At 35.9% G+C, this 17368-nt stretch overlaps 1 protein-coding gene across 1 annotated transcript in view; it reads left to right on the top strand.

Moving 5' to 3' along the window:
- The first annotated feature begins 784 nt into the window (after positions 1-784).
- Positions 785-17368, top strand: part of Kmo (kynurenine 3-monooxygenase) — a 50105-nt gene continuing 33521 nt past the window's right edge. Inside the window, exons 1-3 of the mRNA XM_005326575.5 lie at positions 785-944; positions 12926-12995; positions 13300-13397. Coding sequence (XP_005326632.2) covers positions 891-944; positions 12926-12995; positions 13300-13397 — 222 coding nt within the window. The 5' untranslated portion in view covers positions 785-890. The remainder of the gene's footprint in view (positions 945-12925; positions 12996-13299; positions 13398-17368) is intronic.

Below are 17368 nucleotides of genomic sequence, written 5' to 3'. Positions count from 1 at the left end.
TTTTGAATTTTTTGTACTCTCATCAAGAAGTGAGAAAGCATCTTCATTTAGGTTCTTAATTCATATAACATCATGTTCCAGAAAAAATTGCATCTTGCAAATATGCAAAAATAAATAAATAAATAATATGCATTTCACCTGAGGTGAAAAGGACAAAAGACTAGGTAGATTATAAGGTGTGAAGAACTAAAGTATGTCAATTATATAACTAAAAATCTTGTACAGGAATATATTAATTCCTGAAAAAATTTTCCCTGTTAGCTTCTGCTAAAGAATCCATAGTTCCCTTTAAGTGAAATTACTGATAAGTCTTCGTTATAAGAATAATTCATGGATAAATTTTTAAAAGTGCCATCTTATTTTTTTTATTTTTAAAAAAATCTGTGCTAGTTATACATGACAGTAGAATGCATTTTGACACATAGATGGAGTATAACTTCTCATTCTTCTGTTTGTACATGATGTAGAGTTACAGCGGTCATGTACTGTGTCTTCTTAAATACAACATGTTTAGAGGCTTCAAACGAGGGAAGTTCCATTCATAGTTAATTATGAATGAAAATGAAACTAACAAATGCATAGAAAAAGGGGAAGAACACAAGACTGTTTTAAAAACCCCATGTCTTATACATAAGATAGTGTCTTCACTTTGCCAGATTTTTCAAAATTTGGTTATTGCAACAAACCCTGCTTTTTCTCAAAGTTAAGTTGATTAGACTTTGGCTACTGATGGGTTAAGTGCTAGCAAGGGACCTTAGCCCTGACCAAACATTTTGGTTGGTTCACAGAGAACTGGGATTTCAGCAGTATAAAGACCAAGAAAAATCAGTGTATAGGACAGAGCTCCCTCAGTGACAGAAGCAACAATTGTGAAAAGTGCTTTGGCAGTTATGGACTCATCTGATATTCGAAGGAAAAAAGTAGCTGTCATCGGTGGTGGCTTGGTAAGAATCTATTCAGATGTTTTGTTATTGTTGGTGTTGTTATATTAACTGTTATTACTCTTAATAACTGCTATTCATCATTTGTACAGATTGTTAATTTTCTTATAAAACTTTTCTAATATTTAAATTTGCCTGTTTTAAATATACCATTGATTTTTAACTTGTTTTTTTCCAGGAAAGTTATTTTATATTCATTAAGTACAAAGATATCTATTTCCCTTCATCATTTTGGTGTAGAATTTAAATAAATGAATAAATAAATAAATAAATAAACCAAATTGAAGTTGATTTTCTTCCCAAATAAGCTATGTTTTAATAAACAGATATTAGTCTTAATAGTCATTTTAATTAAAGCATTGGCTTCACTTTGGTTAATAACACAGTTAATACTGTTTAATGAGAATTAGAATTAAGAAATGTGAAGCTAATGTTTTAAATCCTGTTGGATGGTCAGTAGTTATTTGAGTAATTGGGAACAATACTTATGTAGTTGCCTGACTTATTTGACTGCTCCAATGCTGCACCTAGCATAGAGGAGTGAGGTGCTCACTGGTTACCTGAGCAGGTGAGATAAAAGTGCTGGAACTTGGCCCACACCTAGAAAGAGAGAAGTGTTGATTTTTTTGTTTCCTTAGTTATAGGTCCAAAGCTGGTTCTCTATTGAATATGAAACAGCCTCCAGAAAACTAAATTTTTTCTTCCCTCAGCAGAGTACCTCTTTTAGAATAAAAATATTCCAACTAGTTAAAATTTAATCATTTTTGTTTTCACCTTTGGTCAAATCATTTGCAAGCCTTTAACTCATAGGTATTCATTCCTTCACTCATTTATTTACTCAACAAAAAGTTATTGAAGGCTTAACACCATATGAGACTATATGGAGATTGATAGATTTATGCCACACAATATCCAATGAACGCTAATTTTGGCTTTTGTTCTGCTTTCTTTATTGTCTTCTCCCCCAAGTGCTAGGACATTCCTTTCATATTTTGAAATTCAAATTTCAAAATGGTAAGGAATGTTGTCACATGCCGTATGGGTCACCGGTTGTGACATATGATTTTATTGCTTCATACCAGACTACTGTCTAGTTCTTTTCTATCAAAATACAAAATGAGAATCCATTAATTTAACAAAATCATATTGTGTATTTACTCTGTGTGAACATTGTTTTCAGGAGTAGGGATACAGGGGTGAACCAACAATGAAAACAATGGAAGAAAACACATAAGATAATTTCAGATAGGAATGAAAATCCAGACAGGATAATGTGGTTGTCCTGAGGGTACCTGTTTAGAGTGTGGTCAAGGATGGCCTCTCTAAGGAGGGGTTTTTTGTCCAGAAATATGAATGATGAGAAGGAACTAACCATGGAAGATCTAGAGAAAGAGCATTTGGGTGAGAGGAAACTGACAGAAGAGAAACCCTGGGACTTCAATGAGCTGCAACTGTTCCAAGAGCAGAACAAGACCAGAGGAGCAGCTGGTCAGGCTGGAGAAGCTGGCTCAGCCAGATCTTGTAGGATCTGGAAGGCCAGGTGAGAAGATCCAGATTTTATTCCAATTACAATGGAAAGCCATGGGAAGATTTTAGGGGGAAAAAATAGCTGACTTTAAAAAGTCCTTTAAGCTTTTACATAGAGAATGACTAGGGAAACTTTAAGAAGATAGACCAGTTAGAAAGCTGCTGATCCAAGACTTGAACGAGGGCAGCATTTAGAATGTCTCTTAAAATGTCTCTTAGAACTTCAAGGGGAGAGATAACAAATTTGTGATTGGATATATGATTTTGGAAGGCACAGATATGTGGGTGTCATCCTCATTATGGAATCACTTCATACATGTGCCATCGAAAGAGCTCAGCTTTCATTCTGAGAGTTTGTGTCTTACAGCTGTAGATGTTAGATTCTGTCATGGATTTACAGGCTAAATGGTATTGATGGCAAACTGGCCCCAAATGGTGTTTCTGTATTGTCCGCATGGCATTGCATTAAAAGAAGCAATTGTCCTTCAACTGAAGAGAAATTAGAAGCAGTTACAGTATTTAATGTGGTCTGTCTAAAACACTGAATCTGGAATCTAATCAAAACTCACTACAAAACCTTCTAAAAATAATCTTGCCCTCACCAGTTTGAATCTCTTTTTTACATGCTTTGCAACTACTCCAGGAGCAAAACAAAGGAAGATCAAGCAGGTTTCTTCTGCCCTAGGCTGTCACATTTCTCTTCTCAGCTCACATAAGACTCTCTTCTTTCTCCCTTCTCTTGCTTTCTCATTCCCTCTTATCCTTATTTCATTCCTATCTGGTAGGTAGCTAGGCCCAAGAGCCAATGGGGCAGGTAGAAAGATGGTGTGGATCAAGAGTTGCTGAGTTTTTGCCCCACTCATCAGATTTGACATTTGGTGGACTACTTCCTTACTAGGATTTTAGAAAAAGAAATCAATGTGCGCCATATAATTGTTCATAATGCTAAAAATAAAATAACTTGACTAGCCAAATAGAAGTGCATTGCATACAATTAAATGTAATGCGATTCTTATTTTTATTTAATATATTTTCTGACGCAGAAATATATTCACAATATACTATACACTTTTTAGGTAAAAAAAATGATGATAAGAAATATACAGACTGATACAATTTTAAAAGAAAATATCATAAACTTTATATATACATACAAAAATGTGACTACTTGACTCTGGTGGTAAGATTGTGGAAGAATGCCATCTTTTCTTTAGCAATTTTTTACCTTTTGATAGCACTTTATTTATTTATTATTTATTTATATGTGGTGCTGAGAATCAAACCCAGTTCCTCACACATGCCAGGCAAGTGCGCTACCACTGAGCGCCAGCCCCAGCCCACAAGAATACTATCTTTATTCATGTTTATCTGTACTTCCTAATTTTTATTAAAAATTTTGGGTTCTTACTATGTATCAGGTATTGTAGTTTGTGCCCCAAACAGAAAGATGGATGGAAATATCATTTCTGCTGGGGGAGTCGGATTAGAAATGCAAATAAATAATTCAACTCATTGTGAGAGATGTTACTACACATATTGCACATATGTGGAATTGCAGAAGAAAAGTCAAATAAGTAATTCATAGGAGGTGAGAAAAACTGCACAGAGAACATGAGTCTTGAAGGAAAGGTAAAAATTTTCCAAATACATAAAGCAGGAAAGAATAGTTCAGACAAAAGAAACGCTATATTTAAAGGCAAGAAATAAAAAAGTGCATGGCATATTTAGTTTCTAGTGAGGCAAATGACTTGAACAGGTAGAAACTGGGGAAGGAGAGGGTTAGTAGAACACCCCTGCAATAGCCCAGGCAAAAAGTAAGGACGCCCCATGTAAGAGGTGAGTAGGAAGAGATCTGTTTTGAAAAAGATTCAAGAGGAACAACTCATGGGCCTTATTGCCTAAGTATATTATAAGTAGAGAGGGTTGTTTGACATTACCTGAGCCATCCTGGTAGGTAAATTACTGTACGCTGTTGCCATTTCCAGAAGATAGAGAATTCAGAAGGAGAGGAAGGTTTATGAACACAGCATACAGGAGAAGGTTGAGGGACAAGAACAAGTGAAGTTTTAGTCATGTGGAGATGGAGATGTCTGTCAGCACCCTAGTACACAGATTCTATAGTCAGAAATCGAGCTCAAGAGAAAGATCAAGACTCTTAGTGAACCCCAGAATCCCCACAGAAAGAATGTAGGAGGTTCAAAAAAACAGATCATGAAGATCACTGCTTGGTTTTAGAGACCAAGTGCAGATGTTTTAGATCAGAAAGGTTTAAACAATAAAATAGACTTGGGCATAACAGATGCAATTCTAGCCAGGGCTATAGTTACTAACAAAGTAGGAAGATATTTTTATGTGCCTATTACATAATAAGTAGAATTATTCTGATTTTTTTCTCTAATATGTTCAAAGATCACTTTTTTTTTTTTTTTTTTGAGCGAGATCGGGTAACCAGGGATTGAACTCAAGGGCACTCAACTACTAAGCCACACCCCCCAGCCCTACTTAGTATTTTATTTAGAGACAGGGTCTCATTGAGTTGCTTAGTGCCTCACTTTTGCTAAGGCTGGCTTTGAACTTATGATCCTCCTGCCTCACCTCCAGAGCTGCTGGAATTAAAGACATGCACCACTGCACCTGGCTTAAAGATCACATCTTGAGAGACGAAATTATAGTTCCATGATACAACATGGATTTCAAGAGATATAAAACATGTTTTTAAAAACTTTGATAATAAACTTAGAAACACCTATGATCCTTAGGGAGATTTTTAACAGTAGTGACATGTGTTTAAAATCATATTATCAGATTAATTTAAAACATATTAGAGGGCTAGGGGTGTGGCTCAGTGTTAGGGCACTGCCTAGCATGTGTAAGGCCCTGGGTTCAATCCTCAGTACCACATACAAATAAAGAAAAGTATTGTGTCTATCTACGACCAAAAAAATTTTAAAAATATATTACAAAAAAAGGAATGAAATGCATGAATTTTAATAATCATTATTTCCCTTTCCCATTAGGGTCAACATTTGTAAATTAAAAGGTATGGTGTATTAGTTAGCTTTCTGCCACTATAACAAATACCTAAGATAAATCAACTTACAAAAAGAGAAGGTTTATTTTGCTTCGCAATTTGGGCCTGTGGTGAGGCAGGGCATCATGGTGGAGAGCCCATCGCAGAGGAAAACCTCTCATCTCCTAGCAGCTGGGAAGTGAAAAGAAGAAAAAGAAGGGGCTGGGTTCTATAACTCCAATGATCTAAAAACCTCCCACTCGGTCCCACCTCTTAAACATTCAACCACTTCCCAAAAATACCATGCTGGAAACAAAAACATTAATACATGGACGTTTGGGGGACATTCCAAATCCAAACAATATGTATAATGTTCCATCATCATTGGCAAGTTGAATAATCACTATTGGAGGGGTCACAGGCGAGTCAGTCGGAAAACCATACAGTGAAATACATGATGAATATACTTCCATGTTTACATAAAATAAATTTACAAATAATGTTTTTTTTAAATTGGTAAATGAGACATCCATACAACAGACTAAGATGGGTTCAAAGCACATGACCCATAAAGAGGGAAGTATAAGGAGTGAGAAAAAGAAAGGAGATAATGACAAATTGGGTAAATCCATAATTATGTAACCAAGGAATCTCCTTGAAGCTCATCTTATGCACAGATGTGCTAGATTGGGTTGTTAACAGAACCTTTAATTTACAAATTATTTTGTGATCAAAACAGTTCAGGCTTTGGTGCTTTAAAACAAATACAGAAACTCTTCATAATTGTTCATCTTCTTAATGGAAGCTGTTTTATTTCTCCTGGGTGTTTCATTCTGCCCAATTTCTTTCCCCCACCCCAACAACCTCTTCCCTATTTATGGTCAGGAACCCAGCTGTGCCTCAACCAAGAGTTTGTGGGGGCTTAGAATGGTTTACACACCACATTTCCATTTATATCTTTTTATCTTAGTCTATTTGCCAGTCTAAGAAGTAAACTGGTTTTGACAGTTTTTCCCAATTAAGCATATTTTACAGAAAGTGAGAAATAGAAACAGAGTTAGAGTCTAAAAGCTACATTATTAGTCACATTACTATCCCTTCCAACTAAACATATATAGCATATAGAAATATTTTTTTCCTCTTCAGTCATTTGAGTCTCAACTGCACAGAATAAGACTCATTAAAACCTTTGACACATTCTAATGACTAGCCTTGGAGAATACTTTTATTTACTGCTTTGTTTGTTTATTAAGTATACCACCGAACATCTGAAAACCCACATTCAACACAAAAATTAACACATTCCAACCTTTATGCTTCTTCTCCACCCTTTAGAAGCATAGTTTTGAAGTGTGTCATTCTTTTGTCTTTTTATTTATACTTTTATCATATGTATTATGTAGACATATACAAATAATACATATATTTTTTAAAAATTGGATGCATACATATACCTATGGTTCAGTTTTGTCTTTGTAAGAATATCATGCAGTTTGAAATCATCTGGGATTTACTCTTTTAACTTACAGTATTGCTGATATATTCATATTATTGCATTTCATCATGTGACTCTACCATACTTTATTCATTCATTCCTCTGTGTGGTGGTCATTTTGGCTGTGTACAATATATTTGCTTTTTCATTTAGTTATGAAAAGTGCTGTTATGAACATTCTGGCACATGTATCCTGATGAACAAACAGCAGAACTTTCTCTTGGCCTTATTCCATGAAGGGAAATTGCTGGTTTGTCAGACATGTGAAAATTCAACTTGACAAGATTTAATTATAAGCAAAGCATAAGAGATCTCGTTGGCCCTAATCCTCTCTAGCACTTGATATTTTCATGAACCAAACATCAGATTTAATTTTATTGTGTTTACACCACCTGAAGTTCCTTATTTTCTCCTTCTGTCATGAAGAATCATGAATACATGTTCAATTGCAAATACACAAAAAGGCTTTGCAGAGACATGCATCTACACTGTACTTGCCAGCCTGTCATCAGCGATCAACCTCTGGGCCACTTCTCTCCAATACTAAAGACTTCAGTATTGACACATTTTTCCCCCCTGTCTTCCAGCCCTGCCATTATCCTGAGTGACTATTGAAGTTCATAATGTTGACCCATCCAGATCCCCAGTCCCTCAGTTCCTTAACCTTCCCATCTCTCCCACTCTCATGACTTCAGACTCCATGTCCTACTGCTCCATATACTTGACTGTCACTCCACCAAATGGTCACATTTGTAGTAAGAGTGTCATATCTAAGACTGTCTGGTTAAAAATTCCCTAACATTCTAGCTTTCTCATTCAGGTACCATAACTGTTCTTGCTAAAGTCATCCTACTTCTCACTGTTCATTGGCCCTTCTCTATCTTCCTTCAGTCCTATTCAGCATGGTGGTGATGGTCTGTTAATTCAGCTAATATTCTCAACACATTTTCTTCATTGACCTTCCATCTGACCCAACTAGCTAATTCTCCTCCTACTTGATGTCATAAGTCTTCTTCCTCTGCATTAAAATCCAGGTTAGTGCTACAAGAAAAAGAAATTGCACAACCCTACACCTTGGTGCCATTTATAAATTCATGGTCTCTTTTGTAGTCAGCTTTTTCACTGCTGTGACCAAAAACCTGAAAAGAACAGTTAGAGAAAGATAATTTTATTTGGGGGTCTCATGGATTCAGAAGTCTCAGTCCACAGATGGCCAACTCCATTCCTGGGGGCCTGAGGCAAGGCAGAACATGATGGCAGAAAATTGTGATGAAGGAAAATGGTTCAGGACATCACACCAGGAAGCAGAGACTCCCCTCACACAGACAAAATATATACCCCAAAGGCATGCCCCCAATGACTCACTTCCTCCAGTCACACTCTACTGCCTACAGTTACCACCCCGTTAATTCCTATCAGGAGATTAATGCACTGATTAGGTTAAGGCTTTCCTAGTACAATCATTTCACCTCTAAACTTTCTTTCATCGTCTTACACATGAGCTTTTGCAGAATACCTCATATCTAAACCATAATAGTCTCTATCCTAAACTGAATCTCCAATACTATTCAGCTATACCTCTAGTTGATTAGGTCATGTCCTGGAATCAGATTGGATATGTCTGAATCTCAATGTCAACTCTATCACTCATTAGTGCTAATTTCTTTGTGCTCCAATTTTAATATCTCCAAAATAAGATAATAATAGTATTTAATTAGTAAGACTGCAGTGAAGTTTAAATGAGTTACAATAGTGAATGGTAAATTACAAAATATAATTTCATGAGTATTATATGTTATTATTATTATTTCTTTAATAAGATTTCATTATTTCATTCTTTCTAGTAGTTATTTTAAACCCATGTGATGTACTTCTCAGAGCCCTCTTTCTCTTGACCCTTATTTGGCTACCCTGCTACTCATCCTGCTAGGTTTCTAAGTTTGGCTTTCCTTTTTTTTTTTCTAATAAGTCATATCTTACCCCACTCCATACTCCTGAATTTGAGTTAAGGATTCTCCCTCTCTACTCTCAATGCTGCATTCCCCCATCATTCTATGTATCATGCTATTGGTATTAGTCTGTGATCTCCTTAAGAGGTCTAGGTGTAATCTTGTTCTCTGTTGTATCTCTAGCACCTAGCATGGAGGTGGCACACAGGAAAAAAAATCAATATATATGTGGTAAATAAATATATAAATAATAAGTAAAAAAAATGAAGACTCAAAAAAGACTTAAACTCCCTGAGAACAGCAATTGTATATTACTGTTGGATCACCTTAACACCTAGAAAGAAATTTTAAAATACTAAGGAATCAAGAAATATTTTGCAGGGCTGGGGATGTGGCTCAAGCGGTAGCGCACTCGCTTGGCATGCGTGCGGCCCGGGTTCGATCCTCAGCACCACATACCAACAAAGATGTTGTGTCTGCCGAGAACTAAAAAATAAATATTAAAATTCTCTCTCTCTCTCTCTCTCTCTCTCTCTCTCTCTCTCTCTCTCTCTCTCTCCTCTCGCACTCTCTCTAAAAAAAAAAAAAGAAATATTTTGCAGATGATCATTTTTTTTCCTCTCTTGAAAAATCACTTTTAAGTTTCCAAAATAATTCATATTCTTTGTCAGCTTCATCTCTACATGGCAAAAGAGTCTCATCTCTCAAAGATCAACCAAAAGTAACATTATCAACAAAGGTTTTCCAGTTTTCTTGTCCTAGTCATCTATTGCTGTACAACAAACAACCACAAAACTTAGTGGCCTAAAATGATAATCTATTATTATATCTCAGGTCTGTGGGTAGTCTGTCATATGGCTGGAACAGCAACCATCTATAAAGCTTCACCAATTTGGATATTCAATTTGACACTAGCAGTTGGTGCTGGCAATTGGTGGATGAGACTTTTGATTGGAATAACTACACATAGACTGTCCAGATGGCTTGGGTTTCTCATAAGACTTGGGCCTCCAAGTATTTACTATTCTTACGTGATAACTGGCTTCCAAAAACAGGAAGCAGAAGCTTCCGGACCAGCTAAACACTATGCTTAGAAATGACTCAAGTATCACTTCTTCTTTCCTTTTTTCTAGTACAGAGGATTGAACCCAGGGAGTACTCTACTACTGACCTATATCCCTAACACTTTTTAGTTTTTATTTTGAGACAGGATCTAGCTGAGTTACCCAGGTTGGTCTCAAATTTGCCATCCTCCTGCCTCAGGCTCCCCAGTAGCTGGGATTACAGGCATGTGCCACCATGCTTTGCTCAAGTGTGACTTCTGCAGCATCTTACATATTTATTTATTGCACTGCTGGGGATGGAACCTAGGGCCTTTTGCATGCTAGGCAAGCACTTTATCGCTGAGTTACACTGACAGCCTCTAATGAATTTTATTGGTCAAAGCTCTCACGAGCCCTCCTGAATTTAAAAGAGTGAAAAAATAATTTGTCTCTTGTTACATTACAGAGGATGATAAAAGGTATTGTTATGACCATCTTTGAAAAAATACAATCTGTTATATTTCTTAAGGAAAAATTAGTCCCCCCCCCTTTTTTTGGTGTGTGTTCATTAGGACTTATATTGCCTGCCTGCCTTTTTTACCCCCATTTATTTTTAACTGAGCCAAGAGTTCTTTGCAAGGAATTTCTGATGTTAACTTATATGCACACCAAACTTTGAATAAATGGAATAAAATCACAGTTCTCAAATATATATGTCTTTAAAAAATGTACTTAGAAGTTTGTGATGGATTTATTATGCATTTTTAAATAATCCATATTAGAAGTTTAAATATTCAATATTTAAGCATGGGAAATATTCAATTTTTATGTAAAAAGTGGGCTTTCATACTCAAAAATGGGCTATTAAGCATTAGTTCATACATTTTTCTCTTTTTAACTTAAATTGAGTGTTCACTGGGCACAAAAACTTGTTTTGGTAACCTTTAGATTCCTAAAGTTTAGCATAAGTTTTGCATAGCAATTATTCAATAAAGTTTGGTTGTGAATTTTACTTTAAAATATATGATAGAAGCTGGGAATTAAAATGGTGAGCAAAACTGGTCGATATAGCCTAGTGGGGTAAACATATTGATTATAGATTCACTTTAAAGACATAAACTTTCCATTGTGACAAGCTCTTTGTATTGGTTTGCTAGGGTTGCTAAAATTAAGTACCATAAACAGGGTGGCTTAAAGAATACAAATGTATTTTTAAACAATTTTGGAGGCTAGAATTCCAAGGTAAGGGCATCAGGATCTGCTCCAGGTATCTTTTCTTTGGCTTGTAGATGACCATCTTCTCCTTACGACTCTTCTTCTATTCATGTCTGTGTGAGACCACATTCCTCCTTTTATAAGAATGGTGGTAGTAATATTGGATTTGGGTCAACCCTAATGGTCTCATTTTAACCTGATTATCTCTGTCTACACTTTATCTCCAAATAAGGTACTGAGGGTTGGGACTCCAGTGTATGAGGTTGGAAGGATGCAATTTCGCTTATTACACTTCTCAGAGGAAAAGTCCACAGCACTCTGAGAATTCGTTAAGAGGGGAATCTGAGATGGAGAGACCAAGGAAATCTTCCCTGAGGAAGTGAAACGAGTAGAAACCTGGAGGTTGGGTGGGAGCTTATGAAACCAAGATGGAAGGGAATTTCTGATCATGGAAATAATATATGGTAAATTCCCCTGTGAGAGAAGGCATTGTGAATACAAGTGGCTGAAAGAAGTCTAGCAAGACTGAGGCAGAAGGGGACATGATTGAATCTGTATAATAAACAAATAGGAGAAAATCTGAGTCCTATTAGGGTGTAACTTTTTCCCCCCAGAGAGAATTTGTTTGCTTCTGTTAGTTGGCTGTAGTTACAAGCAATCCCAGACAAACAGAATCCTCTCAGGAACAGAGATCATTCCCAAACTTTGATCCCTTTGACCACTGGTTCCTTTCCAGTTTACCCTCCTTCTCTTTTGGGTCCTTACCCAATGGTGGGGGTTGGGGTGGTCTTAGTCATATATCTCAGAACTTGCCCTTCTCAACAGAAGTTTGTGTGTTCCAAACTCCAAATTTTGGGCTTCCAGCTTCATGAGTCTATCAAAAATGCTGCTGAAATTCTCAGCTTCTTCTACCATCAGCAGATGCCTATGATGCTTAGGCAGAGATTCCACTTCCATGTATAAAACCTTAGAGAAAAATTATCTGATTGGTAACAGAACACATGTACCAAAATGTTCTCTGAAACATGTGAGTCATATTCCCAGACTAGAAACAACTCAAATATCCACTGAGAGTAGGATGGATGAATCACATCTGTGATATTTCATGCAATGAAGAATCAGAGAGGACTAAAAATGGATGACTTGAAGCTAACACCTAATTATATGAATGGAATTCATAAATACAATGCTGTGTTAAAGAAGCAAAATGCAAAAAAAAAATACAGAATGATTTTAATTATATGGTTCAAAATTGGGCAAAAGTAAACTATATTGCTTAGTCACATATACATAAATGGTAGAATTATGAAGAAGCAAAGATAGTTATTACAAAAAATCAGAGTAATGTTTACACTAAGTAAGAGTATTGTAACTGGGTGGAGGTGGCAAGGGTGGTGTTAGAGGGGACTGGTAATTTTCTACTTCTTGATCTGAGTCATGATTTTAATATAAAAAATTTTTTTCCAATTATTCTATAAAGTGTACAATGTACATTGTTTCATGTTCTTTCCATATGAAAGTTATATTTCACCATAAAAAGTTAAAAAACAAAAACAAAAAAAGTACATCTAATACTACACCACTAAATCTTGAATTAATCTTACTATTTTTGCAACCAGTATTCTCTAGCAGTAACTGAGTGAAACAATATAACAATCGTGACACCAATATTTTGTTTTGCCAGTAAAAATTTTCTATGTGTGAGATTATATAAAATTTTAAAAATAAATTGTTTTGATTCTTAGGTTGGATCATTAAATGCATGCTTCCTTGCAAAGAGGAATTTCCAAGTTGATGTATATGAAGCTAGGGAGGGTAAGTCAATAGTGAAAAATGGGAGATGTGACCCTAATTCTTTGACCTCTTTTTTTTTTTTTTAGATTTTTCTGAATACAAAAATGTTTTTAATAAAATAAATTAAAAAATAAGAACAGTTGGATTATTTTTAAAGCCTCAGTGATCTACATTTAATATAATGCTCATTTGCTATTTGTAATTTTTAGAAGAGTTTAAGAGTCTTTGAGTTTAATTCTGAATGTAATAGTTTCAGGTGCAACAATATGCTCATCCTCTGCCTATATAGTGTAATTAACCATGGTGTCTGCTTCCAATGTCTTAGATATCCGAGTGGCTAACTTTGCACGTGGAAGAAGCATTAACTTGGCCCTTTCTTATAGAGGACGACAGGCGTTGAAAGCCATCGGCCTAGAAGAACAGGTACCTTGTTATTGTGTTTTCTTATAGAAGATAATATTTAACGTTTTTCAAAAAATTCTGTGGTCTTGTTTCTATCCTGGTTTGAAGAAACATTTAATGTCAAGGACCTCTGCATGAAAACTCATTCTACAAAAGTTTTCAAACTTCTAAATTTGACATTTTTGACAAACCTGGGGGATTTGAGATGACAGGAGTCACTACAACCTCACCTGATGACTGCTTCTGACACTGGGCTTTCATAGATTTTGGATCTTTGCCTAAGAAAAAAAGAGAGTGTGGAAATGGCATCCAGGATGAGAGGTGGCAGATAAAATTCAATTTTATTTTTATTACATGGGACCATAATCTCTTATTCTGAACTCTGCACCCCAACAGAGCTTAGAAAATAGAAAAGTTTTCATCACTTATTTAACCACAAAACTTGACCGGACACAAGCCTTTATGGTCTAATTTTAAGATTCTACTTAGTATAAATGTTGTTTTAATTAGCTTTTCTTCAATGTGACCAAAATACCTTACAAGAACAATTTAGAGGAGGAAAAGTTTATATTTGCTCACGATTTCAGAGGTTTAGTCCATGGTTGACTGACTCCATAGCTCTGGCCCCAAGGTGAGGTAGAACATCATGGCAGAAGGGTGTGGTAGAGGAAAGCACCTCAGTATGTAACAGCCAGGAAGCAGAGGGAGCTCAGCTCACTAGGGACAAATACCTATCCCAAAGGAAAATCAACAGTGACCTGCCTCCACCATCAACAACCTACCCGCCTATAGTTAAAACCCAGTAAATCTGTATCAGTGGGTGGGAGTCGAGACGCAGCCCAGACTGCCCACACCAGCCTGTGTAGGACTCAGGCTCACAGTAGGCAGGGTCTGCACCTTCACTGGCAGGGCAGAACCCACCAGAGCCTAGTCTCTGGCACAGGACTGCCACTTCCAACCAGCAGACTACCAGGGGAGGTCAAGCCCAGATCCACCCACATTGGTCTGTGCAGGGCCCAGGCTCACAGTAGACCTGGGTCTACCCCTCCACCAGCAGGCACCCATGGAGCCCAGCTTCTGGCACAGGACTGCCTCTCCTGACCAGCAGACTACCAAAGACATCCAGGTAAAGGGTTGGGAAAAATTATACCACCCACATGGACTGTGGAAGCAAGCAGGAGTTTCCATCCTCATATCAAATAAAATACGCTTCAAACTAAAGTCGATCAAAAAGGATAAAGAAGGACACTACGTACTGCTCAAGGGGACCATACACCAACAAGACTTAACAATCATAAATATATATGCCCCAAACAATGGTGCAGCTATGTTCATCAAACAAACTCTTCTCAAGTTCAAGAGTTAAATAGACCACAACACAATAATTTTGGGTGACTTTAACACAACTCTTTCATCACTAGATAGATCTTCGAAACAACAGCTGAACAAAGAAACTGTAGAACTCAGTGACACAATCAATAACTTAGACTTAACTGACATATATAGAATATTCCATCCTTCAACGAGAGAATACACTTTCTTCTCAGGAGCACATGGATCCTTCTCTAAAACAGACCATATACTATGCCACAAAGCAACTCTTAGCAAATATAAGAAAGTAAAGATACTACCCTGCATTCTATCAGATCATAAGGAATAAAATTAGAAATCAATAATAAAATGAGAAATAAAATCCACTCCAACACCTGGAGACTAAATAATATGCTACTAAATGAACCATGAGTTGCAGAAGACATCAAGGAGGAGATTAAAAAAATTTTAGAGATGAATGAGAACACAGATAAAACATATCAAAATCTCTGGGTCACTATAAAAGCAGTTCTAAGAGGAAAGTTTATTGCATGGATTTCATTCCTTAAAAGAAGAAAAAGTCAACAAATAAATGACAACATTACACCTCAAAGCCCTAGAAAAAGAACAAATCAACACCCAAAGCAGCAGAAGATAGTAAATAATTTAAATTGGAGCTGAAATCAATGAAATTGAAAAAATTGACAGAACAAAAAGTTCAAAAAAGTTGGTTCTTTGAAAAAATAAATAAAATTGACAGACCCTTAGCCATGCTAGTTAAGACAAGGAGAGAGAAAATTCAAATCACTAACATACGTGATGAGAAAGGGAATATCACAACAGACACTATAGAAATACAAAAGATAATTAGAAATTATTTTGAAAACTTGTACTCTAATAAAATAGAAAATATCGAAGGCATTGACAAATTTCTAGAATCATATAATTTTCCCAAATTGAATCAGGATGATATGCACAATTTAAACAGATCAATTTCAAGTGATAAAGTAACAGACGCCATCAAAAGTCTACCAATCAAGAAAATTCCAGGACCTGATGGATACACAGCCAAGTTCTACAAGACCTTTAAAGAAGAGCTAATACCAATACTCTTCAATTTATTTCATGAAATATAAAAAGAGGGAGCACTTCCAAACTCATTCTATGAGGCCAATATCACCCTGATTCCAAAACCAGGCAAAGACACATCAAATAAAGAAAACCTCAGACTAATATCTCTAATGAACATAGATGCAAAAATTCTCAATAAAATTCTGGCAATTCAAATATAAAAACATCAAAAAGATTATGCACCAAGATCTTGTGGGATTCATCCCAGCAATGCAAGTTTGGCTCAACATATGGAAATCAATAAATGTAATTCATCACATTAATAGATGTAAAGATAAGAATCATATGATCATCTCAATAAACATAGAAAAAGCATTTGACAAAATACAGCATCCCTTTATGTTCAAAACACTAGAAAAACTAGGGATAACAGGAACATATTTCAACATCATAAAGGCTGTCTATGCTTAGCCCCAGGCCAACATTCTAAATGGAGAAAAATTGAAGGCATTGCTGCTAAAAACTGGAGCAAGACCAGAATGTCTGCTTTCACCACTTCTATTTAACATAGTTATTGGAACACTGGCCAGAGCAATTAGAGAAACAAAAGAAATTAAAGGGATACACATAGAAAAAGAAGAATTCAAATTGGAACTATTTGCTGATGATATGATTCTATACCTGGAAGACTCTAAAAGTTTCACAGAAAACTTCTAGGAACTAGTAAATGAATTCAGTCAAGTAGCAGGATATAAAACCAACACCCATAAATCAAAGGCATTCTGTATATCAGTGACAAATCCTCAGAAAGGTAAACGAGGAAAACTATCCCATTTTCAATAGCCTCAAAAATAAAATAAAATACTTAGGCATCATTTTATGAAAGAGGTGAAAGATCTATATAATAAAAATTACAGAACCCTAAAGAAAGAAATCAAAGAAGACCTTAGAAGATGGAAAAACCTACCTTGCTCTTGGATAGGCAGAATTAATATTATCAAAATGACCATACCTCCAAAAGCATTATACAGATTTAGTGCAATTCCATCAAAATTCCAATGACATTCCTCATAGAGATAGAAAAAGCAATCATGAAATTTGTCTGGAAAAATAAGAGACCCAGAATAGCTAAAGCAATCCTTGGCAGGAAGAGTGAAGCAGGTGGCATCACTATATCAGACCTTAAACTATACTACAGAGCAATAGTAACAAAAACAGCATGGTATCGGCACCAAAACAGACTGGTAGACCAATGGTACAAAATAGAGGGCACAGAGACTAGCCTACAAATTTACAATCATCTTATATTAGACAAAGGTGCCAAAAACATGCATTGGAGAAAAGATAGCCTCTTCAATAAATGGTGCTGGGAAAACTGGAAATCTATATGCAACAAAATGAAATTAAACTCCTATCTCTCACCATGCACAAAACTCAACTCAAAATGGATCAAGAACTTAGGAATAAAAACAGACATCCTGCTTCTCATAGAAGAAAAAGTAGACCCTAATCTATCATGTGGTATTAAGCCCCAACTTCCTTAATAAGACTCCTTTGGCAAAATAATTAAAATCAAGAACAAATATATGGGGTGGACTCAAGTTAAAAAG

Source organism: Ictidomys tridecemlineatus, chromosome 10, assembly GCF_052094955.1.
Source record: "Ictidomys tridecemlineatus isolate mIctTri1 chromosome 10, mIctTri1.hap1, whole genome shotgun sequence".
In the NCBI taxonomy this organism is placed as follows: domain Eukaryota; kingdom Metazoa; phylum Chordata; class Mammalia; order Rodentia; family Sciuridae; genus Ictidomys; species Ictidomys tridecemlineatus.
Note: the sequence above shows the minus strand (reverse complement) of the source record. Positions and strands in the feature narration are given on the sequence as shown.